The sequence below is a fragment of the Paramacrobiotus metropolitanus genome, unplaced genomic scaffold (genome assembly GCF_019649055.1).
Source record: "Paramacrobiotus metropolitanus isolate TYO unplaced genomic scaffold, Prichtersi_v1.0 Parri_scaffold0000077, whole genome shotgun sequence".
Taxonomy (NCBI): Eukaryota; Metazoa; Tardigrada; class Eutardigrada; order Parachela; family Macrobiotidae; genus Paramacrobiotus; species Paramacrobiotus metropolitanus.
In genome coordinates, this window is record NW_026570297.1 from 214820 (window position 1) to 239802 (window position 24983).

The 24983-nt window shown below is 44.4% G+C and overlaps 4 protein-coding genes across 5 annotated transcripts; 1 reads left to right on the top strand and 3 right to left on the bottom strand.

Moving 5' to 3' along the window:
- Positions 1-21: 21 nt before the first annotated feature.
- On the top strand, positions 22-2520 carry LOC129595342 (transforming growth factor-beta-induced protein ig-h3-like). Its single transcript, XM_055492327.1, has 7 exons — positions 22-416; positions 515-617; positions 1042-1168; positions 1299-1488; positions 1837-1941; positions 2017-2136; positions 2236-2520. The coding sequence occupies exons 1-7, from the start codon at positions 209-211 to the stop codon at positions 2355-2357; spliced, it is 975 nt and encodes a 324-aa protein (XP_055348302.1). The 5' UTR covers positions 22-208; the 3' UTR covers positions 2358-2520.
- Positions 2252-8284, bottom strand: LOC129595333 (atrial natriuretic peptide receptor 1-like). Its single transcript, XM_055492306.1, has 24 exons — positions 7753-8284; positions 7604-7645; positions 7511-7535; positions 7137-7441; positions 7008-7051; positions 6901-6939; positions 6722-6799; positions 6497-6634; positions 6383-6433; positions 6109-6273; positions 5889-6021; positions 5715-5802; positions 5570-5648; positions 5456-5480; positions 5231-5331; positions 4902-5078; positions 4488-4740; positions 4162-4429; positions 3779-3998; positions 3479-3620; positions 3314-3362; positions 3133-3182; positions 2944-3038; positions 2252-2818 (listed from the first exon to the last, which is right to left on the bottom strand). The coding sequence occupies exons 1-24, from the start codon at positions 8090-8092 to the stop codon at positions 2771-2773; spliced, it is 2955 nt and encodes a 984-aa protein (XP_055348281.1). The 5' UTR covers positions 8093-8284; the 3' UTR covers positions 2252-2770.
- Positions 8285-10986: 2702 nt separating this feature from the next.
- LOC129595341 (uncharacterized) lies at positions 10987-12443 on the bottom strand. The gene is made up of 2 exons (XM_055492326.1): positions 11490-12443; positions 10987-11236 (listed from the first exon to the last, which is right to left on the bottom strand). The coding sequence occupies exons 1-2, from the start codon at positions 12339-12341 to the stop codon at positions 11081-11083; spliced, it is 1008 nt and encodes a 335-aa protein (XP_055348301.1). The 5' UTR covers positions 12342-12443; the 3' UTR covers positions 10987-11080.
- A 128-nt stretch (positions 12444-12571) lies between these two features.
- LOC129595336 (protein F37C4.5-like) lies at positions 12572-24885 on the bottom strand. Of its 2 annotated transcripts, XM_055492317.1 has the most exons (11): positions 24468-24884; positions 24059-24200; positions 23632-23845; positions 21634-21848; positions 21334-21463; positions 21142-21261; positions 20945-21009; positions 20724-20847; positions 13988-14227; positions 13638-13871; positions 12572-13576 (listed from the first exon to the last, which is right to left on the bottom strand). In XM_055492317.1, exons 1-11 carry the CDS (start codon positions 24700-24702, stop codon positions 13379-13381), a joined length of 1917 nt encoding a protein of 638 aa, XP_055348292.1. In that variant the 5' UTR covers positions 24703-24884; the 3' UTR covers positions 12572-13378. The 2 variants fall into 2 exon arrangements, with proteins under 2 accessions (XP_055348292.1, XP_055348293.1); XM_055492318.1 differs by lacking the exons at positions 12572-13576; positions 13638-13871; positions 13988-14227 and adding an exon at positions 17771-18442 and having other exon boundaries at positions 24468-24885.
- Positions 24886-24983: the final 98 nt, after the last annotated feature.

Sequence of the window (24983 nt, forward strand, 5' to 3'; positions counted from 1 at the left end):
TCCAGCGTATAAATAGAAACTTGCTGGGTAAGCTAAATCTGCCTGTGGCAGTACTTCCAGTCTACATCGCACGTTGTAAACAGCTGGGCGCTTCAGGTCGTCCTACACACACAAGATAGTATTTTAACCGGCTGGAATCTCCACGATTAATTTCCTACTCGTAGTACGGTGTTCTCGAAGCAGGAGTCTGATCCATTCATCGTCAAAAATGTACACCTTTATCCCAATCATAGCAGTATTATGCGGACTGTCAGCAGCCAATTTGCAGTTGGACTGCCGTTATGATCCGCGTACAGGACGGCCGCGGTATGCTGATAGTAAGCACAATGTACTGGAAATGGCGACCTGTATGGGGCATACCAGTTATCTGGAGGCGTTGGAGGAAACCGGCAGCCTGCATATCCTGCTCAATAAAGGTATCACTGCTGCGTTCCGGAATTACGCGTTCCTGTTTAGTTGTAGCGGGGGCAGATTACAGAGGGGCGTTCAGCTTAGGGAGCAATGTTGTTTTCAGGTATTACTGCATGGATTCCTACCAATGATGCGTTTGCGAAAATCAGTACGGCCACACGCGATTTCTGGCATCATCACAAATCGTACTACAAGAACTTGATGAAGTAAGCTGCTCATCGGATGCAGGCTCATTTGCATCCATTGAACTTGATCGAACAGATAGAAAGCAATCTACAATTATTTTTTAACATCCTGTGCAAAGGATTTCGAGATACAGAATGTTTAAAATGTGCCGGTGCTTGAGATTTCACAAAGTTTTTCTGTTCCCATCTGTTTGTAAGGTAAAGCGGAAATACACTCGAAGTATGTCTATGGATTTTGGCGCCGGCGGCGAAGTGTTAATTTTTGAAAACAAAACTTTTGTGCGCTTAGCCTTTCCGTGGAATAATACTACATGTAGAATTTGTAATTCCGTTTTAATTTTCGATTAAGAAATTCTTAATTAAAACAATATACGTCATTTTATAAAACTGAATAGGCAGGAAGTGCCAAGACAATATGCATGGTGCATAATTGTATTTATTATAGATATCACGTCATTAAGGGTCGCTATAACGTGCAAGATTTAGTCAACGATGTGGAGAGCTACGACACCTACGCTGAACCATGCGGCACTCGCGCTCGTTACGTTAATTTCGATGGTTTTAGCAAAAACGTAAGAATATGTCACAAGGTGCTACTTTCAAGGTGCTACTTTCACTGCAGGATGCTTTTTCCAAAGTCATTTGATGCAGGCTTGGTAATTCGTGCTGAAACTCATTGCTTCGTATCTATTGTGCCATTAGATCAGCGTGTATATGGGCGCGGTGATCAATTCCACCAATCATCAAGGATCAAACGGAGTGATCCACATTTTGGACGACGTGGTCAAACTGATGATGAATGAAACCATACTCAAAGTCATTCAAAAACACAGCCAATTCTCTAAAGTTCTGGAAGCGGTCAAAAGTGTCGATTTGAATGATCGCTTATCAGGTAAACGCATCGCTACGGATTATACATGCGCACTGCATGAACTCGTCGACTCGTAATCTGTTGTGAAACAAGAGTTCAAACTTTCCGATTATGGCGCACTAAGAAAAAGCAAAACAGTAACCACTAGATTGTAATTATCTCATTATCAGACCATGATCAAAAGGCGAGCTGCCATTTCGAAAAGCTGAAAAATAATTTACCACAATATTAGTTGTAGTTTTTTTTTAAATTTTCACCCAAGATGTGCGTAACTGTAAAGAGCATCAGTGCTTAAAATTAAGCCGCTTATCTAAACAATCAGCTGCATGAACATGACCTTTGAATCTGTTAAATGCGGCAAACATTTAGCGGACGATCCTCCCCGGACATTTTTGGCACCCTCTGATGATGCAATTAGCAAATTACCGGACGGAGCATGGGAAAAATTAGTTAGCAATCCTGCTGCCCTTACCGGTAAATGCATGGTTTTTTTATTTACTCTCACGGTTACGGTGTGGATCGGTTGTTTTTGCTTTCTTTCATACGCAGAAGTCCTGTTGTATCACATTTCACCTCTGGGTTCCTGGTATTCCGCCGGTTTGGCTGTGGACGGGATGTCGGTGCCGACGCTGAGCAAGAAAGGCAACTGGACCATTCGGGTCACCGACGGTTAGTTACCACATCAGCCGGCGCATGTGTTGTTCCAAAACCATTTCTGATTGTTGTTGTCATTGCACTTCATTCAAAATTTATCGTATTTGCTTACAGATGGCATCCAGGTGGACAAAGGGAATTTAGTTATCACTGATCTGCCGGCAACGAACGGCGTCGTGCATTCCATTGACACGGTCCTGATGCCGAAGTCTGTACGGAAGTGGCTGTATTATTAGCTGTACTAGTTGTGTACGTTTCAATTAAGCATTTTCGTAACATCGCACGTTGCACTTGTCCCGAAACGATATAATTTTTATGTTGGTTTTTTACTATAACCCGACAGGATTCTTTCTAACAGAATGTGGCAGAATTGTTTGATTATAAACAAATATATTTGCAGTTTCTTGTTTTATCCTAATTTTCATTTAAGCCGAGTCGACAAACTATTGCGCAAAGTATCCCCAAAACATCTCGCAAAAGGATGCAACAGTAAAGCGTTGGTGAAATGTGCTTCCACATGCCTTCGGTTGTCGTCAAGGATTGCCTTAATATTCCAAAGAAAACCCAACAGAACAACAAAACTTATTTTCAGTCATACGAACTTAAGGTGACCTATTCCAGGGGGCGAGGTGGTCTGGTATTTCGTTCTTCAGTCGTCCGACGCAAGCAGCCAAAAAGTTGGAACTAATCCATAACTCTAAAGACGTTCGAGTCGAAAACGAAAACGATTACAAGCGATCGTAAAATTAACAGGCAACGATAATAAACGAAACAAGCGAGCTTTTAGCACAGATTTGTGTTCTCAGGTCACAGTTATATTACCTTGAGATTAACAAGCCCCCGAAATATTAGCGAAAATGGTGGCTGATGACCGTGTAGCACTGCTTCCACTCTTGTGCTAATTTGGACGCTACCAGCTGATCATAACGAGAAAATTGGTACCTCTATGCATTGCGTATTACGAGTACTGTATAACTGTACTCTTCTTACGGTACTCTTCGTTTACTGCACCTGGTGACGAACTAGCGAGGCGGGATGCCAGATTCACTGTGTCTCCAAAACTGTAATAACATGCATTGTACAACAAAAGTTTCATAGCTCTCGTTATCAGTGATTGTTACTTCGACGGATTCGCTTAAATTCTTATCGATATCTTTTAATGTGCCTGACTGGCATCAATCACTTTACTCACAGACAGTAATGTTTGGTCTTCGTGCCCACAATGCCGGCTACGACGGTGCCTATATGAAAGATAATTATACGGTTCATACCTTATGGACCGTCCACAACACAGGACTCTTAATTTTCAATTGTACTTTGTACAACAGATTAATATTAACGTAAGTAATTAACTAACCGGTGTGTATTCCTGTACATAATGCAATACGTTGCCCACCGAACATGTTACTGGCAACCGTCACTTGCGCTTGCAGCGCAAATAGCGCCACCTCCACAGCATGGGCATTTCCGTTGTTTTGCGCCGGAATTCCACCGACAACCTGCAATTATTAGTGCAACAATCGTGTATCCGATGACCGGTGCAAATTCAGTGGTTCTGCAAAGCGTTTCTACGTATGGAGCATTTGTGTAATCTATTGTTCTTGCTGTCTTTTAATTTTCAATGTTCTCAAGCCTCATTACTACAGTATTACCATACCATATAATCGTCCATAACAGATTCCACTTTAGAAATATTGTACTGCGCCAGACAATGATCCAGTTCCAAGTACAGATCATTGAGGACGTTGAAGATAGTTTTTGGATCACTGCTACTAGTTAACGCGTTGATATTATGGATTTTGTTAAAGGACACGGTGACACATTCGAATAGCTCCGGTGCTATAAACTCTTGTCTGAGCAATCGTTGAGCAACCGTTCTAAGAAAATGCCAATTTTATTAATTTGTTTCTTCTAAAAAAGTTAGTCCGCGCTTGTCATGCATGGTTGCTGTGGCTGTTGACCTTTGCTATACTTTTAGTGTTTACGTTAATACGGTAGACAAAAGCTTGTACGTTAATACGGTAGACAAAAGTGAGCAACCTGGGTAGAATTTCCTGGATTATGAATGCCGATCGTTCCATTTCTTCGAGAAGCAAGCTGTTCTGTTCATAAAATCGTTTTTCTAGTTCGCTGGAGTACGAATCGAGTTTTTTCACCAATACGTCAAAATACGATTTATGACCATGTCGTCCAGATATGTTCTGAAGTATGTGCTGTACGGTGGCTAAACTGGGTCGTAACGCCGCGTCAGGGCGGTTGCACTGTTGGATACAATCGAAAAACGCTTTCGACGGTGTATTTCCCGTTCCTAATAAAAAGTATAATATGCCCACATGGTGATATCCTGTAAGCAATCGTCAGCATACCAGTAGCGCCAATGCAAGCGAGCCTCTCATGCTGATGGTCATGATACGCCCGCTGCATCACTTCACACGTTAAACGTCCAAATGCCGCCACGTCTTCCGACTGCAGTCTGTTAGTCGCACTATGAAGTTCCGTTTCGTGGAAATTTATCCCGAAATCGGTGAGGCGAATGGCGTAGTGTGATGCCACCATGCAGTTGGTGGTGGTCAATGCACCATGGTGACCGATAATCGAAGCGTGTATAGCTATGAGGCCCTAAGAATATTTTACCTTTGGTACAACAAGCGGCATTGTTCTAATAATATTGAAGTAGAAAATTATTTTTAATGATCAAGTTCTTATGAGATCAAGTTCTTATGAGATCTCAGCGGCTGCTGGCTTTCTGAAAATTACGTGAACATCAAAATGTGTTTTACCTCAACGATGTCGAGTAACATTGAGAGGTGCAGCATGCTGTCGATCCACTTGATGTCGCACGTTAGCACATCTCGTAGAGAACCCTTTGGAAAGTATTCGCTGATTATCCACAAGGCGTCTGGTAGAAAGGTCACTCCGTACAGTAGGGCGACATGTTCGGTTTTCATGTTTATCCGCTATGAAAGACCATATTTGTGCGACGACTAGTACAGTCAGGAGTATTATACGGTAGTAGTGACTAGTGATACCATCAGGAAATTCGCGTATCTAGTTGCACCAAGCGGGCTTCTCACCTACTCTAAACTACGGTAAAAACGTATACACTCACCGCAGTTAAAATAGTCAACTGTTTTTGTGACAGCAAACTGCTACGCTCGGGCCACGAAGCATTCCGACACCAAACTGTTTTTCCGCGATACGTGGCTTTCTCTAAAAATATTTATCTAAGTTTTTAAAACTTGCTTCCGGCTATATCCTATGATACATTTTGCACTGCATGGCTTCATAGTTATCATAATTTTACGCAATTTATCGGTAAAAATTGATTACTTACGGCCACGACTGCTTCGTGGGACAATCTGCAGTAAAACAGGAAAACTGCATATATTATGGCACTATATGGTTTTATTAACATTGTGGAGAAGATCAATACAATGCCCAGCCTCACATCGGGAAGTTGAGATAAAGGGCGGGAAAATTCCAGCTCGTTAAACGGTATGATCCAGGATTGTCTTCCTCTGTGCTTCCTGGAATTTAAAAATATAATTATGCGCAAAATAAGTTGTAATAAATAAATGCCTCCAAGCACCAACCTATGCCAGTATATAGCGCCGATCGTAATTAAAATTATCAAAACGATTAGTAGCACTCCGGTTGACAGGATTTTCGGTCGGTAGTTATCTGCAACGTTTCGGATCGATAATTTATAAAACAAGTTGTCCTTGTAGCAAAAAGGGCAACAGCCAGATGATTTGTCTAGTTGTCACCTTGACATTCTTCAGCGTTTCCGGTGTATCCACAAGGGGGCCGGTTTAATGGAGCAGATGCATTTCCTGGCCAGTAAATACGGTCGACTAATTGTTCCATCTGGCTGGTGGTTTTATTCCATCTCAGAATTTCCTGTTAGAAGAAGAGTGTTTCCTGCACGGAGTGTCAGTTACCGGAATGTTGAGGTTTCTCTGTTGTATTAAAGGGAATTCCGTTTACTTGGAAATGACTAGAGCTATTATCCGGGAGTTTTTTGATCCCGTACTCATTATCCTTATCACCCTGATCGTTTAGTTTAACACAGCCAATCAGCGAGCAGAATGTCCGGTTCCATGCTCTGCGTGCTAAATCTCTTGAAGCCCGACGAGTATCTTCTGCGATCAGCTGCGAAATACAATAACCTGAATATCATTTGAATTTCGTTTGTGAAAATTGGCTTCGTTGTGCACAATTTGCCAGAACCGCTATATAAATTGTAGTAACTGTGACTAACCTCCGCAGCAACCATAATGCCTTCATAGAAGCCGGTAACTAAAGCAGTAACCTGCGAGAAGTTCATCTTGTTAATTAGAAATTCATCTTTATTAACTAGATTAAATTACTGTACTTCATCATTCTTTGGATATCGTAAGCCATAATCTGACCAAGAACGGTTCTTGATTTCTGACAAGACCGGTGCTTTTACCGCACTCCATTCTTGATGCCGGGTGACTAGCAAGAGATACTGGTATGCGTCTCGTACATCCTGCAAATAGATTCATAATCTTGTAGGAGATAGGGAAAAACGCTCGCATCAAATCTAAAAAAATTCTCTCAAAGGTTGTCTGTGTACATCATCATCGGGGTAGCCCAGATCCGGGTAAATTCCAAAGGCGGCTGTGGATCGAAAGGGCTCGTACCCAATAAAAACCTGTGCGGAGAGTACTGCTGGTTGACAACATCTTGAGTTCAAAAGGTAAATCAGGAGAGCTGCCGATAACAACTTGGATATCTAAACGTTGTGATACGTACATAGTCACCTTTAGCCATCCCCAGTTTCTGCGCGGCTTTCTATGAGAAAATTAGTTTGGAATCGAATTAATTTAGCTTACAGTTAGAAGCGTCAGAAATAATTTTACCATCACGGAACGAAGACGAGAACCATGCGTCAGGAATATAAAAACTGCAAAAGTGCGGTAGTAATTTAAAGACGACAAATTCAGTGCGGAGTCATACTTGATCTTAAAAAAACCTTGGCAGGAACTTACTTCTACTAGACTTGGCAGCCTGAAGCAAAAACTGTCCATGTTGTGGATTTGTGATAAAATTGTAATGCAAATGTGTATAGCTAATCTGCGGAGTTTTTTCCAGAAGACGGAGCAGAGAACGGCATTGCAGTTGCAGAAAATTAATCTCCACTGCCGCTTCATCACAGATGAGAGTGATGCTCGTCCAGTTGAAATAGCGCAGCACATCGAGCATCAAAGCCGACACTTCCAGCTGGCGATATGGGATGAATCGAAGGAGCGAGGGAAAGCGAATGCGTGAATCTAACACGGGATCCGTGCCACCGCTATATTTAAGGAGGTCATGCAGTATTTGCTCAAGAGAATCGTTACGACAATAACAAGCGATTACGTACGAAGTGACAGTGAGGATGTTCCATTCTACAAATGCAAATAAAGCGCTGGTAAATTGCCAGTTTATTTCCGGTTATTTACGGTAAATATCTGACCTCGGGATAAATCACTCAAGGCAACAGCGGCTTCGCTGCAAGCTAGAAATAAATCAGTTTTCTGATTTTGGTACTTCCCATAATTCAAGACAAGAAACGTGATGTATCAGTAACATCAGTTGGATTTATCAGTCATAAGTCTCACTTACCAGAAGCAAGAAGGACAATTCTATCGGTAGGATACATCACGGTGTAGTTGTAATAGAATTGCGCAAATAAATGCGCAGCGCGTGTTTCCATGGCCGGACAATTTGTCACATTGTGGCTTCTCAAGGTGATCAATGAGGAGTTTATCTGAGAATAACGAGAACTGACTTCTTCCAGCGCCATATCAATAGCGGCACCGATATAGTCCAGGCTGTACGGCAAGTGCGATTCAGCATGAATGGATACGAATACCACATTTACGGTGTTGTTAAGGTCATGGGTTAGTGTCGTGGTCATCAGCAGCGATACAAAGCAACAAACGACCAATCCGTACAAAAACATGGTTCTGAATCATTAACTGGAATGGCTGGAATGGCCAACAAAATCATGGGGAGATTGTTAATTCCAACTTGCAGTTAAATTCCCTCGACGTTTTACGCACGCTGTATTTTGTACCGTACATCGGACTTCTGTGTTTAACCGTCAACAGTGTCTCTGGAAGAGGGGTTCGTTGTTTCAAGCTTTCCTCTTGCGGACGGAATGACAACAATGCACAGGAAATGCACTGATGACATGACAGCGTAATACCTAATTCTGCTTGCTCTCAACCTGTCTTGCGTCTGGGTGACAGCGTAAGGACGACTGCCTGGATGACGCAAAGGGGCCATAAATATAGCCGGTTCGACGGCACTGTATAATAGCGGATATTGTATATATATGTTATTCCTACCACACAGAAATATCGCTTCCGTTTTACCTGCTTCTTAAGTAATAATGCATATACAGTACATGATACCGTTCATAGTAACGCAGTATTAAGTGCATGGCTTTTATCATTACTTTACTGCACGTCAAAGCATACAGCCCACTGTGTAATCATTAATCAAGCAGAGAAATTGCTAAAATCATCAAAGAAGTTCATTTATTCAATTTTATAAAGCATGAGATAATTCTGCTGAAATTCAGCGTTGCTCCTACTGGTGCACGTGCTTGAACCGTACAGGGCGCTATAACTCTGTAGTCTGTATACAACGTTGTATGCATAAGCGTTGTTTATCTGGTTCAACCAGATAAACAACGGTTATGCATCTAAATGAGACTGTTTTAGCGGTAACCAACCAGACTTGGTTGGTTACCGCTAAAACAGTCTGTCATGGTGTAATTATCTCGCACCCACGCATTTCGAAAACGCTTACTTCGTGGGCAACGACTGCATAAGCGCCAAAGCAGAAACTACCACTGATAAATAACACACTGCATGACACTGCTCATCAAAGAGGATCTAGGTAATGTCTTCTTTAACGCCATTCATCATCCAAGTCCTGGGGTGGTTTTTGTCCCATCTTCAAAGCACGTATAATGCATGCCGGTTATGAGACAGTAAATTAAAGAAATTGGCTGGCCTTTACGTAGGAGACCGGACCGGTCTTACAGTGGCGACTCGAAGGCAGCCTGAAATATTTTGCCGCTGCTTCCGTAAAATTGTACTGCCACTGAGGAATTACAATAAAAAAGGATTCCTGCAGCACCTACGATTCCAATGTCCCGGACCTGTGACTCGATTAGAACCATGATCAACCATCGATATCATTTTGTATCAACAACACTTTCCTGATGGAGACAGTCTGCTATCGAAACAGCAATGAGAACAGCTTCTTAATCCAGTATGCTGACGAATAGGGGCGTATTTTTTTGAAAAGCAACCCACTGACAGCCATGTACAAACACCAAGAAAGGTTTAAGCAAAAGTGTAGGGTTGCTGGAGATGACCAGTCAGACGAGTTTCCCGTCTGGAGCCTCATCACGCTCACTACTAAGCGCAAGCGCTCCTTATAGTTGATGGAAACATAAAAAAATTTTGGCGTTTTTGGTGACAGGGTTGATAATGTAAGTTACGTCAAGGTCTTGTGGATTCTCTGACTTTAAAAGCAGCCTGCTGTAAGTTTGGCAGAATGATGAGCTGCCGTAACAAACTAGACAACAAGGGTCCGTGGAAACATTTGGACGCCCTGAAACCTAAAACGCTATCCAACACAATAAAAAAGATAGGGCGCATGTGCCTGAAATCAGTTTTACCGTTTTTGCAAGTGCCGCTTTTGCCGTGCCACGTCAAAGCCAAAGGTAAACGTCAAAGTCTAAGGTAGCAGAATGGAAATAATTGTTAAGAAACGATACTATGGCCAGTGCAGTTATCGTTTCTGACTGCTTGGTAAAAATAAACAGCAAAACCGGCGCCACTCATTGCGACTGTAGACATTATGCTTAGTTCCGACTTCCGAGTAACATTCGACTCTATTGACTAATGTTAATGTTCAGCTCAATGCATCTCTCAACTTGTGAATTTGAAAACCGTGTGCACTGGATTCTTTGTTTTCTATTTGACTGCCCTTTTTGTGGCGCAGTTTAATGGATGTTGCAAATTCAGATGCATCCTTACATGGATTCTTTTAGATTCGTTGCATATAGTTAGTCAATAGATTACAGAAGAAGTAATGGGCCGTAAATTTGTGTAATTGTTGTCACCGAATCAAGTGGCACCATACAGTGATCGTCGTCGGCTCCACAGACGTGTCTATGATACGGCGTAACGCCTTCGAAAACACCGACATTAAAATAAGTTTTAAACTTTAAAAAAAGCCGATCTCTGGTCTCGACATAAGCCGATCTCTAAGTAGTCTCTGCCGATCTCTCTCTAGTCTACTCGTGATAAGCCGATCTCTACCCTAGTCTCTACATGTTCGTGCATACAAAAAACTTCGCACCTTGTCTTTTGTATGCGTTTTGCATGTGCCACATTTTATGGCGGATAGTTTATTGTCGTTGATTCGAATTAAAATCAGCTTTAAAAATGCAGTACGAAAACCCATGCCGGTCATTCTACAGTATCTTGATGCAAATCTTCCATTCTACTCAAATCAACAACATATAAAAATTGCGGTCAACGCCAAACCGCGTTATGCGTATGCAGAAAATTACGAGAGTTAAATATGCGCAGCAAGTCGTGCACCACTGTTTTAAAACATTGGTGCATCTACCTCTGCGTATATCTAACTCTCGTAGTTTCCTGTACTTCAAAATTCCATAATGCCCTTTCTATAGCGGAGAATTTACATAATGAATAACGACTTTCTAAGTTTTAATAATTTAAATGTAGACTCTTATAGTAAATACGCGAAACCTTCTGTGTGGCGACATGCATTATTACATCAATCAAAACCATTACTGTAGATGCCGCATGGATTGCTGTAATGATAAAAACCGCATCTTAAAACAGTACAGATTTTGATACACATTAAAGTCGTTAAAACCAAACTCCATAAGCAAACCGCGTTAACGGCTTCGAAGGCGATGTAATCCAAATTTCGAAGATGCAGGTAATTCACCACTACTGGGTTGGACTGAGCGAAATGTGGTACGGCAGAAAATGCGTCGTATCCCATTCTTAGTATTGCTGACAATGTCCCGATTCATAAGCAGCAAGAATACCTGTGCAATAAGAGCAACATATGAATTCATCAATGCTTAACGAAAGCTTCTTGGTTCAGATAATATACGGCATTTTATGTGGGCGAGCACCTTATATATTTAATTTGGAGAACGTTATGTAAGCTTTGTGTCTGTTTGTTTTGTTTGACTTGCTACATAGCGGCGTTCCCATTAGGTTCAGTAACAAAAACTTTTATAGGCATGAGCTCATGATGTTAAAGATGCACTTAAGCCGGTTAACATATTTCCTTACCGGACTTCCGACATATCCGATTTGTTGCAGGACGATAAACCATCCAGCTCTGATTTTATCCGAATACCAGTAGTAAGGAAACCCATACGCCACAACCAGAACCGGCAAATACCACAACAAATACCACAAATACGATGCGAAAAGTAAACGAAACAAATGCATCCGCTTCCGCTGCAAACTGTTGCCTTGCCTTCGTCCCTCAATTTGATAACCGACGATTACTGCCAGGTATATGATGCCTTGCAATGCCAGCGGTAAATAACCACCCAGGGTGGCGACAGCGTTACTAATTTCCTGCGACGTAATGCTAATGCGTCCGCAATCGTACCGTCCCCCGAAATCCCGTTTGCCAAATACACCGCCGATACCCCACAATCCGGGGAGGTTCACGGCCAAACCGATGCCCCACGCACTAACTAAAAAGACCATGGTCGCCAGATTGGAGGTGACACGACCGTACTGATGGGGAAAGATCAACGCAACGAAACGGTTAAAGGCAAGAAAGAGGGATGCCCAGGATTCCGCGCAGATGAACCACTGTCCGAAGAAGTACATGGTGGTGCAGTTGAAGGTTGTAATGGGCACGCCCAGCCACACTGCCCAGCCGGTGATAATGTACAAGGGATTGCTGACCCCGATTTCCAGGGCGTGGAGTAGTTGTTGATGGGCCAGAAGGACGCCGGAACGCGTGCGCAGATGCGAACGAAGGATCAATGTAAAGAATAAGGTCAAGGAGAGCACCACGCCGGTTACGGAAATCAGGCTGAATGTGGAGATTAAGGTGATCAGTTCATTGCGGCGCCGGTCGAAGGTCTGAGATAAATTACCCTGGACGGTTGTTACGTTGATCATTTTTTGGCAGCCTTGGTAAAATGAATTACTATTTTTATCCGCTTAAGAATGGAAAATGTGTTTCGCTTCTGCAAAACGCTACGTATACAGCAGATACATACATACATTACATTACATAACGCTTTTGTTAAAGAAAGATTAGACATAAGAATTCACACTGAGAAAATGTAGTGTTGCCGATTGCTTTCCTCGATTTTATAATTATTCACGTTCAAAAGAAGTATTAACGTCAGCCCGGAGCCACATGATGGGTGTACGTGCTTTTGAAGAGACAGTAGTGCAACATCGCAGCGGTTACCATGAAAAGGTCACCCGGGTGGCAAGCCACAGGGAATTCTTACGATGCCTAATCATTCGTCTTGATTAGAAGACCCGTAAGCAATGATCCATAAATCCGAAGAAAAGCAGGTGGAGTATTATCTTGTGGGTGGAAAATTCATAAGCTGCATCACCACGCTTAAGCCTTAATGCAGACCCTTCAAAACATTTAGTCATGAGATGATTATTAATACAGACAGAAATGGTGCATTTCTCCGTTTGAAGGCTTATTCAAATGAAAATGCGCAGTTAAAAGGCACTACTACATGCGCACTTGATGAAATGATAACTGAGCCCTACCTGCTGTTTAAATCAATTAGTACGGCATGTAGAACAAGTAAAGCCAAGCGGAAATATAACAGAAATCATGATCGCCGTCTTACATTTTGCAACAAAATAAAAAAAATCAAAATTTGATCTTTTTTTTATATTTTGAAATACATGTGAAGATAAAGATATTTTATTATAAAAATCAATTTTGTACTGGAAAAAAACAATTAATAGCGTCCATTACTATAAACAATTACGAAGCAAGCGACAATTGTTGCCCTCCGCTTTAGCATATACAGTAATATTACTTTCCCTGCTACAACATCTTTACCGTGTGTACAGATACAAGTACTAATTTTCGGACTCACTTAGACAAATTATGCTTTTGCTTTCAGAGTTTTTTATTAAAAAAACTCTGAAAGTATTAAAAAAATCGGAAACATTTCGTTTTAATCTGAACTGCTGTTTTTAACTTCGGTTTCGTAAATATTCTTGTCTGACGGATATTCCAGCCGATGTTTAACCGTCCAAGTGTAGGATGAATGTTCTTTAATGCTCAGCGTGTGCTCGATATTGCTTTCGTTATTCAGTACCAGTCCTTTTGCTTCAGGGCGCTCACGCGTTAGCGGTGGATCGATCAACGTGACCTAAAGCAATAAAGGCGATAACTTACTACTTATTTACGCGTGGGTTGATGTTTATTGGTACCTTAAGTTTTTCTTCCGTACTGCGGGGGACTTGTTCCATAATTACAACATGTATCGGATCAGGGCGGGTATTTGTCACCTGAATTTCTTGCACAAAAGTCACTACTTTGGTTTTATTGAGCATTCCACTTTGCTCGTTGAAACGACGCACAGGTCGGTACTTGACCTTAACGGCTGGATCCACACCCAAGGAGCAGGAGAATGTTTCCTGCGGACTGATTGCTTTTATATCCGTCTAGAAAAAACATGTACTGGATCAGGACAACAACATGCCAATATCATTACTTTCATAAAATTAAATTTTACGCAATATCTATGTAGTTTTGCATTAAGTACAAGATTAATAATTACCGTTGCAACAAAATTGGCTCCGAAAAAGATGCTTGCTGGACCCGGTAAAATCGGATAGGAACTGGTGTTGACAGCCTTGGCCTCCAGGAACGCCAGTTCTGCCTTCTTTGGTACGATCTTGTACTGAATTTGCGGTTGCATCTCCAGCGCTCCCACGGTCACTTTATGCTGCGACCCATCACTGGGAACCGTTGTCGCTTTAGATATTTCGAATGAGGTTGTAATAGCGGAACCTTGCACCTGCACATTAACCCGATGAACGGTAGGTTAGTCATGTCTCACATGACGGTACTAACACAGTATTAACAGCGTACCACCGTATGCTTTCGTGCTTTCTGCTCTCAGGCGTCTCAGCCATGATTTAGGCGGGAAAAAGTCGTAATTTTAAATTGCACTACTGCTCGTACTTGCCGATCTTGCAGTCTACAGAAACGGACGTTAAATTATCCGCGAATTCTGATCCGGCATTCCGATGTGTGAGGCAACGCGACGTGCGGTTTGTGGAGTTAAAAGTCACCGGCATGGCCGGAGGTGCACAATTGCAGCTGAGAGTCTTACCTGTCGGTACAGACTGCTCACTGCCGGCACCCTCCGCCTGTGCCCGATTTCTTCGCCCCCAAACAAACCTTCTTGTAAAAATTCGGTCCGGTCAAAGTGGTAGGTCGGATATAGCGCTCCACGCAGTCACTCTTCCACCTTCCGGCGCGCTGGATCTGCTCCTTCGGTAGGGATTGCGCCGCGGCCTCGGTTGCCGCTCCGATGCGGAAGCTGTGTGTGCTGATCCGGGCGCAGTCTGGGTGATCGTGCAATAGCGCCTTTAGAATTCGGTCAACCGTCGCGCGCGTTAGGTACTTTCCGCTCTGATAACAGAAGAAAGGGGTGGTGGTGCCGCCTTGCTTGATTCTAACGCGGTGGTAGTCGGTGATGGCGAGCACTGGGCAGATAGACCGGTTGGTGGCGGTCAGCGTTATCTTTGCGCCCGCAGCGCTCTGATCGGTTTTGGTACGTTTAAGGGAGATCGAAACCGTATTTCCTGCAATCACCACGTCTTGGAGAAGGAGAGTAGAGGCGTCGTCAAACTTGCAGCTGGACTTGGACGCTAACTCGCTGATGCGCAGGAAACCAAAGAACGCTACACAAAAGGCGCACCACACCATGACTGCTTCTTCGGCGTTGCCGTGCACTGAGATGCGCGATTTCAGCGTGCGCATGATGTCCAGCGTGATGGGCAGCCGCTTGTCCGGTCTCGGTCCGCGCAGCCTCTTGAAACCGCTCACCGCACGCACGACCAGGTCGTCGGCAGTAGGGTTAAGCAGGCCGGCTTCCCGGTGACTGTTGTGTACCGCTGCGAGGTAGACTTTCATGGTCCGGTAGGCTGCGTTCTCTTCTTATAAGGAGGCGACGTACGCAGCAACGGTAGAGGGAGTGGCTGGCAGAGACATGTGACCCTTTGCGGCGCAGAACCGTACAAAATGTGTCATCGATGCCCTGTACGTAGCTCTGGAGGAGTCAGAGATGTGGGCGTTGAGGAGCCGCCGCAGGGTGGCGCTCCGTGGTACGTAATCTGCAGGCTGGGGAAAAGGTCCGGGTGAGGTGTGGGCGTACTGAGCGCTGCCGGTGCGAGCGATCGGAACCGTGACATCTGAAACCGAGACAATGCGTCAGCAATGCCGTTGTCCACGCCCGGTATGTGTTTGAGCGTTAGCGTGAAATTATTAGTGGCCGCCGCCCACGTCATTCTTCGCATCAGATCGAGTACACCCGGGCTGCTGGAGCGCAGGTGTGCCCATGCCTCCACAGCGCCGGCGTTATCGGTGTGGAAGATCACTCTCTTCAGCCGCAGCTTATGCCCCCAAACAATTATGGCGAGCAGGATGGGCACCATCTCCATGTACTCTATCGAGAGTCTGGCCCGCAGCACCCACTCCGGCCACCTGGACTGGAACCACTCATTGTTAAAGAATGCTCCCAATCCCAGCGTGGCGGACGCGTCGGTGTAGAGATGCAGTATGTCAGAAGTGGTCCAGTCTGGCTGCAGGAAGGAGGCTGTCCCGTTCCACTGTGGCAGGAAGTCCCTCCACCAGTCGAGATCGGAGCGGAAGTCCAGGCTGATAGGGATTTCACGTTGGCCGTGGAAGTCTGCCAAGAGCCGTATCGTTCTGCGGGTAAACAGACGACTCGAGGGGATGCATTTGGAGGCAAACGTCAACGTGCCGATCAAACTCTGCAGCTCGGTGACTGTACAGGTGGTTTTTTCCTGCCAGTTGTTGAGGTTATCCATGATCTCCGCTAGTTTGCCGTCCGGCAGACTCAAGGTCTGTGCGCACGAGTCCAGCTCGATGCCGAGAAAAGTCAGACGGGTCGCGGGTCCTTCGGTCTTGTCAACCGCCAAGGGAACCCCGAGCTCGTTGCACACTTCCCGCATCGAAGTCATCAGAACTTGGCACTGCCTGCTTCTGGGGTTGCCAATGAACAGGAAGTCATCCACGTAGTGGAGGAGAGACTTGATGCCGGCGCGCCTTTGTACGCACCAATGAACCGCCGTTGAGAAAAACTCAAAGATGTATGGGGCGGAGCGGCAGCCAAACAGTAACACTACGTCGAAGTAGTACTTACCGTTAAATTGGTAACCCAGGAGATTCCAATCAGCCTTTCTTACGGGTATCAGCCGGAATGCGGACTTGATGTCCATTTTCCCCATCATTGCTCCCTTCCCAGCGACTGTGAGCAGCTTCACTGCGTCGTCGACGGAGCAGTACTGGAGTGGCATTTCGCGACCGTCTATGTAGTCGTTCACGCTGATTCCGGATGGCTGTGACAGGTCCAGAATCGTGCGATAGCCGCCGTCCTTCTTCGGTCGGCATCCGAGCGCGTTTACCACAAAGCACGGCAGCGGAGAAGTCAGAAACGGTCCCACAGAGTGTCCCGCGGCAACTTCCTTTTGTATGTTCCGCTGCAAAGCGTCGTGGTTGATCCGCGCAGAAAGCGAATTCTTGGTGTGGCGTGTGAACTGGGGTCCTCTGTACCGGATGTCAGCTCCAGTGCGAATTGTCGTGGAGATGAATCGGCGGAGGCTATCGTCTGGGTGTTCGGCGAGCATGCTCTCAAACGCATCAGCACGCAGTGGCGTCTGAGCATTTGCAGGCACTACCGTGAACTCAGTGTGAGTCCGACTTGCACTGCAGCGCCCGGTGGTCTTTGTCGCGGCACTTTGCGCAGACGTGCAGGCGTCCTTGACTGCATGGATCGCTACACCGGAACTGGTTATAGTTGCGGCAGACTTCGCCCTTCGCAGCTGGGGCTGGTCGAAAGGGCTGATGGCGTCCCGTCTGTCCCTTGTGCGGAAGCGGGCATTGTGCGATGAAGTGCCCAAGCTCCCCACAGTTGCGACATCTGTCCGTTGGAGCAGCACCTTTCTTCGGACGCGGTTCAGCTGGAGCGTCGCTGTGGCCTTCCTCCGGGACGGCGTTCTGTATGTAGTCCGCATACGTGTCGTCGTGCCGGCGAGCCCACATATCGTATTCGTGCGGGTGACTGGTCATGAGGGACCGGAACTGCCGGTCGTATTCGAGCCAATGGGCGGTCGGGACCCCCCGCTCGACATAAGCCGCAATAAGGTCTTGGTACTTTGCCAACGCTGTTGCCAGTTGTGGAGTTACCGTGACGCGGTAGGCCAAAAAGACGGAGAACGCTCGGATCCATGATGGAAAAGAATCAACGACGGATCTGGTTTCGTTAGGCTTAAGCACCACATTCCCCTTCGAGATCACCATTTTAGAGCCTCCATGTTTAGGCCTTTCAACTCGGTTCTTGGGCAGCAGGCAGTCGAAGTCGACGTAGCGCGACGGATCGAGCAGTCGCCTACGAATCCGGCTCGGAACTGCAGGTAAGTGCTCTGCTTGAGCGCTGTGCCGTTCTCCTGCAGACGTCGACGCAGTTTGGCCATCCCCAAATTGTCGCTGACGGGGGTGTGGACCCAGGCGATCGAAAACATCGCGGCGGACCAGTGAGCGGCTGCGGGATGACGATGAGCGGCTGCTGCTGCTGTGCTTACCTCTACGATGGTCTCCGTGATGAGCTATCCTCTCGGTAACGCATATTTCTATTGCCGTCTGCCAGAGACTCAATTTCGAGGCCGGCGTCCCCGGTCGCGGGCGAAGTAACGCGAGGTTCCCCGGTCCCCTTGGCTGCTATCGGCGTTACGATGTCGATAAACTGCTGTATTTTCTCGTTCTGGCGATCCATCAGCATCTTCCAGTCGGGCTGCGCTTGGTCCACAACGACCACTTCGGACCGAACAGTGGGACCAGGCGATCGGGATCGGCGGCGCTTTCGACCCGGTCTCGATTTTGGCTGTTGCTGCGTGTTGCTGCTGGCGACATCCCGGGCAGAACGTGTTCTCCGCGGGCTTGCCACGCGGGTGCTTGGCGCGGTTCTCTTTTTTCCAGCCATAATCTTAGCGGTAAAAGAAAAACTCAACGATTTTGTGACTTAGGGAGTCGAGAATTTTCGGAGAGCTTTTCGGAATTATTGAAAATTCTGCAGTTAGCAACAGGTGAAAACCGTTATGGCAAAACGATAGCGATGTGCGATGCGCACAGGCAAGATGCACACGGCCCGAACAGCGCCGGCAGGTACAGGGATGTAAGTACAGGGAAAAGACAGAATTACGCGGTAATTTAATTTCCGCTAATTCTTAACTGACATTTAAACTGCACAGTGAAGGGTAATGCGCTATTGCGCCTTGAGATTCTTAATTAATTCAAGAATAGGTCAGTAGCTTCAAAAATTTCACTCTGTTGCACTTGCAACAGAGTGAAATTTTTATTATATTACAAAGTTTTTATTTACTTTTTATTTACAAAGTTTTTATATTACAAAGTTTTTATATTACAGCGTTTTTATTTTACAAATATTACAAAATTTTTATTATATAATATTATATTTGTATGAAAAGACCCTTCTCGGGAAATGAAACGGCGTCTTAAAAGGACAGTTTGAGAAGCGGTATGCCGTACGTAGTCAATCAGCGGCTTTTAACCCGTTGACGGGCATTGGCGTCAGGACGCAACATGGTCTTCTGAATTTTTTTCCCAATGATTGGGAACAGTTAATGAATACCACTTAGCATAATTAGCAATAAGAGACTTTAAAGCAGCAGTAAAAACATAATTCAGACTTATATCTCAAGTTATTTACAAATGACCGTTGCCCCAAAATGGTTAATTTCGGACTTTTCAAGCTCTCGCAGATCTTACTAATTAACTAATTAGTGCATGAATAGTTAAACCAGAGATAAATCAACAAAGTACAGCTAACATCGTTCTATCCAAAATCGATTAACACGGGTCTCGTAAGTTGAACTGTAGAAGACCACAGTCCGTCAAAAATTTGTGTTGCGTGCCAACACCATTGCCCATGAACGGTCTCGAATACACGGGCGGGTGCAATTTCGACTGTTTCTCTTTATCACAATGTCATAATCAGATCAAGTTACTGTCGGTTCGTACGCAAAACATGCGTCACGCGGTTCTGTTGGTCGGAAGCTGGCAGAAAACGCTTTTGCGTATCAACACCCCGGGCGGTCGGCGAAAAGACAAAATCGTCTGTAAATTTTTCGGCTTCCGGAAAACAGAACGCTTACAGGAACCGAACATGATAGTCCTAATTGTAATTCTACCGTCGGTGCAGTAACACTGTGAATGGCGGCACAACACCACGCGCTTTGCCCCGTTTCTACATATTGACACATCGCTTGGGCAAGCTAAGCGAGAGCTGCACAGCCTTTCAGAAACATGAGTTTTGTTCGATCAGTCTCGGGCGGTTGAAAACTAGAGTAACTGCACAGTGCACACTGTACGCGTGCACATTGGGGATCTTGACCTTTGCGGCAGCCTAGCTACAGTAGTTTCTTCCGGTCGCTAACGCGTTCCAGAAGGTGCTAGTTACCGGTGTCTAATATCCCATTTTGCGCCAATGACCACTGTAGCTGGACTATCCGCGCCGCCTTTTTGGACAGTGGCACTTGCGGCCATACCAAGGAAAAATGCAAACGTGTACAATGCGGGCAGTATAAAGGCGGCTAGGCGTGCCAGATATTCAAGAAATGCATTGTTAAACTTCAGAAATATTGCTCCGTGCAGTCTCGTATGAGAGCATGATGAAAGTTATGGGAGAGGAGTATCGTTAGCATAGTTTATTTTCTGTATTCCGTCTGCAAATAGTGGTCAAATACATGGCAACGGGATATGGTAGTTTTTAATTTTTTGCTGACCAGTGGTCAACTTGTTGACCACTGCTATGCTCTTGTTTGGAAGTACTTTTTTGTACTATTTAATGGAATTATTGCTTTTATGTAATTCCCGTTCGTCTAATTATCACAAAATTAAACGTTTTTATGCTGTAGACCGTCCATGGGCATTGGCGTTGGCAAACACCCTAGTCACCACGGCTGACCTATGGTCAGCACAAGCTTACAAAAAATTCCCGTTCTTAATTGATTTTTTTCATCGGGAAATCCCGATTTTCAAAAAGAAAACTCGCATTCCTTCGGGTACCGCCCGCTGGAGGGTTAATTCATTTTTAGCGTTTCGGGGCAATAAGACCGAGCAAGCAAGCATAAATCCCGATTAATTAAGATAGAAGTATACAAATACACTACAGTGTAGGCTCTGAATTAGTGATCTATTGTATGTAGCTACCGTATATACCGGTATAATAATGTACTCGCACGCACCACTTTAGCCACGGCTGTATGCATAGGTCGAGCCCAAGAAACGCCGTCAGCATGCTCTGCAATTTCCTCTCCCACATCAAAGTACTCACTGGCTTCTCTCTTGTGCAGAAAGTTGACGGCTCCCCTAAGGTAAACGTGAAATGGAAATAAAACGGCTATTCTTGCAAAAATCTGGTTATTCGCAAAAGGACCTGCACAAAACAACAAAGTTTCTACAGTACCTTAACATCGATCTGCTACTCCCTGGTGGTGGGATACTGTTAGTGTATGGTGACGCAAACGAGAGCTAAAAGAATACGGGCGTCGTGGTAACTTCAACTGCAGATCCGACCAAATTTAGAAGCAAACAGAAGCGCTTCAGTGGAATTCCCATATTCCATGAAGTCACTCGTTTTATTTAATGAAAAGACTTCGTTACCTGCTTGGTTCCCAACTCCGGAACATTAGCACCAACTGCCGGCAAAGCCGTTGACAAGCAGATTTGGACGTCGGACCAGTCTTCATTTGTGCGTTGCGAAATGAGCCCATAATATGTGACCTTTACAACGTAACAGGTAGTGTAGGCTGACAGTATGTTAAGCAGACGGTATATTTGTTAATACTCACGCACCGACAATTTCTTTGTGTCTGAAGCCACTCTGACATCATACTTTGGACTCCAGCTGGCATTGTGCACAATGTATTTAACATTAAGCTCCAGTTCGCCTTTTGCCTCGGCTATTAGCGTTATTAAAATATTCCTAAAAACAATTGTTAGGTAATAGAATGCACAAATGAAAAAACGATATAAAATCCTACATAGTCGATACACAACGGACGCCACTCGGAAAGAAGACTGTGCGGACTGAGTTATCATTTAAGAGATTAAGCCTTACTGAAGGTTTTATGTCATTGATGTACGCTTTCTTACCATGTATTCTGGCTGCTTGTGCTGGTATATTCGTTAAGATTTTTCTTGGCTGTCTCAATACTTTCGTTCAGCGTGTTCAAAACGCGGCGCTGTTGAAGTAGTTTTTCGTCCAGTTTACGTGTCTCATTTGTTTGCAATCCCAAGAACTCGATCATGCTGTTTCCCGTGTCGGATATGGCTGGCGACATTGTCTTTTTCTTTGCCGCAAAAGCGTTCTATAAACAATGGACGCGGAATAGAAAATACTAGGAAAGTGCACCGCTTTAGGCTAGCACTATAAGACCGAAGCGAAGCTACTGCTAGAAACAGTAAAGGGAAACATAACCTAACGGGCTTCCTATTATTTCGTCCACCATTCATTTTGTCCATCATTCATTTTATCCACCATTCATTTTGTCCACCAATTACTTTGTCCACTAATTATTTACTCCTTTAAACTACAGAGAACCGTTTAAAGTTCAAACCGATGAATACCGTTAAAGCCGAAAAGAATTACTACCTAAGAAAACCTAGGGTAGAATTACCTAATGAATCTAAGAAATCCTAAGATAACCTAAAGCACAGTAATCGTTCTCACTTCTCAGCATAGTGTTGAGGGTTGCGAGGTGTTGTATATCGTTTAACCTAAACCACTGTAATCGTTTCAGCACAGAGTTAGCGTTTGCGTAGGTGCAGTAAAGTATAAATCGAACTCGGTAGTGTGCATCGAACTGTATGGTGGACATAATGTACAGTGGACAAAATGAATGGTGGACGAAATGAGTGGTGGACAAAATGAGTGGTGGACCAAATGAAGGGACACGACCCAACGAGGTCATACGTTCATATCTGCTTGCCAAGACTTTCGTACTAAGACTCACCATTCTGTATAATGTAAGTAATACAACAAAGTCCTTGAGTACGATATTGATTACAAGACTGTATGTGTTTCCATAACATTCGTATACTACAGATTAACGTTCATTACTCACCATTAGTACAAGATGCACGGAATATTAATGCCGCTTACTGCTAAAAGTACGAGTAAGTGACGCTTTTCTTTTTAAGTGGAAACGTGCTTACCGAACTCTTTATACGTACTGCAAGTGATACGAGCAAGTTTTGGGCGCCAAATAAGAAAAAAGTTGCCCGCGATAGGGGCGTGGTCCCTCATTACAACCTTGCGGCAGAATGCCCTGTTACGCGTTTTCACGAGTTGCCGCTCAAGATTTGTCTGCTAACTGATTGACTAACAATGCAAACGTAGGTCAATAGATATCACAATGGACAGAGGTCATAAATACAACAAAGGTTACGGTTGCTACGACATCTCGTTTACCGTTCTGCAGTTTCTTAATGTCTGCGCCCCTGCCAATCCACTGTTTCTTAGCAGATAGAATTGAATCAAGCTGAATCTAGGAATTTGCTGGACTACATTCCCATTTTACTGTTCCGACTCCCTAGCTTAGCTTCGGTCTTATATGCTAGCATAGAACGGTGCTACTTCTATGTCAGTAATAAATGATACAGGAAAAAAGGATAGGGGTTGCTTTTTTGAATATAGAGGGTCTACTATCACTTCAGCTGCTAAATCAGTCAGCTGTGCGCTGTTTCTTGGTAGTTAGTCTAAGGACATTCTGTTAGTACCGTGTTTAGTAAAATTTGCTCTTAGGACTGACAAAACACGTTAGTAAGCACATTAGTGTTTTGGTTTAATGCGCGGTTACAGGTTCCCCTACGTTGTAGTGCCTAAATGTTATTGAGCGCCTAGCAGTCTCATCTAAGTGCCCCTAAGTGTCGGTCACGCCCTAACTACTTAGGGCGTGACCGACAACTTAGTGCGTGACCGACGTGCGTGACCGACGCACAAAAATTCCCGTTTTCTTGAACATAGAGGACCTTCGCTTCGCTTCGGTCGATTATTAATTTTACAGTGCGTCAGGGAATTTTTAGCGTCTTTAGGACATATATAGAATGCATAATACTCAGCTCCCCCAGTTAGTAACTGGCCTTGTTTACCGAAGCAAGTGACTCCATGCATTCTTTCCAAAATTCTAAATGCTTTTTCAGTCTAGCCTCTTCTGACTCCTCGATACACTTCTGCTCATTTAGCCGCTGCAATTCGTCACGCAGTCTTTTTTCTTTTTGATTAGTGTCTGAGGTTTGCGATTTTTCAATGTAGTTATTGGATAAATTCACATCGGTAATTACAGCTGGTCCGTGACCTTCCACTCTAAAAACAAAATTCGGATGACACTAGCACTAAAGCAATTCTAACGAAATCGAAATTGTAGTTCATTAAGTGAACGGTTCCAAAACTTTGATCTACTAGACCTTGTTTATCACAAACTTACGAAGTTTTAAAGGAAGATATTAATATGCAATGGTTTTTTAGTTCAGCTATGTAATGCTGTGGTACTGCAATCATGCGGTTTACCCTTCATACCTTAACGAAGCTAGATCAACGGGACTACGGATTTGTTGTATAACCACTTCGTATTCTCCCGGTTCGGCTTTGAAGCGCAAGATGCGGGAAATCTCGGCACGATCAAGGTATACGGTCACTGCGCTAATTGGAGCATCGCTCGCTACAAAGCTGTGGGTTGGTATATTTTTCCAATACGAATACTTGCAGGTACTATTAGTTACCCCGCAAACGCATTTCATGGTTACCCCACAAACGCTCAATTATTCTTTTGGGCAAATACGAAATTTTATTCAACAGCCGGACATTCTTATTTACCGGCTGATAAATGCGAATGTTCTCCCTGTATTTGGTTCTTAGATATAGCTTGCTTATTCTCAAAGAACACGAAGTATGACGACGTATTTGTGCTCTTCCAAGTTGCACTTACCGTTGAAGAATGATCGCATCTTGGGAAGGGTTTCTAACTGCAGATTCCTTGCGGTGGTTACGGTAATCGGAGGGATCATAAAATCCGGGTCGGATTCTACTGACTGGATGGTTTGCTCACTTTGCGGTTCCCTTTCCACGCCAACTGTTGACGAAGCCGGCTGGTTATTGTGCGATCTTTGACTAGCTGTTGATTTATTTCGCTTTATACGGAAACAGCCTTTCTTCTTCCCCATTAACAAGCAGTAGCATCAATGCGCAAGATTCTCTCCACGGTACTTGCGATCAAAACCACCAGAAGCAGGCCATTAATTAATAAGCGCAAACTTACTTTATTACGCAACAAAATGTTTCAAGTTATGCAGCAAATATATGCAAGTTTGGAGAACTATTGCAAGTTTAATTGCAGACTGTGATACGGTGAGTCGTCTGCAACAGCGAAATCGGTGATAACCATATACGGTACTCGTATACTACAACAAATATTTACCGTTTCCACTGTTAAGTAAGCGCATTG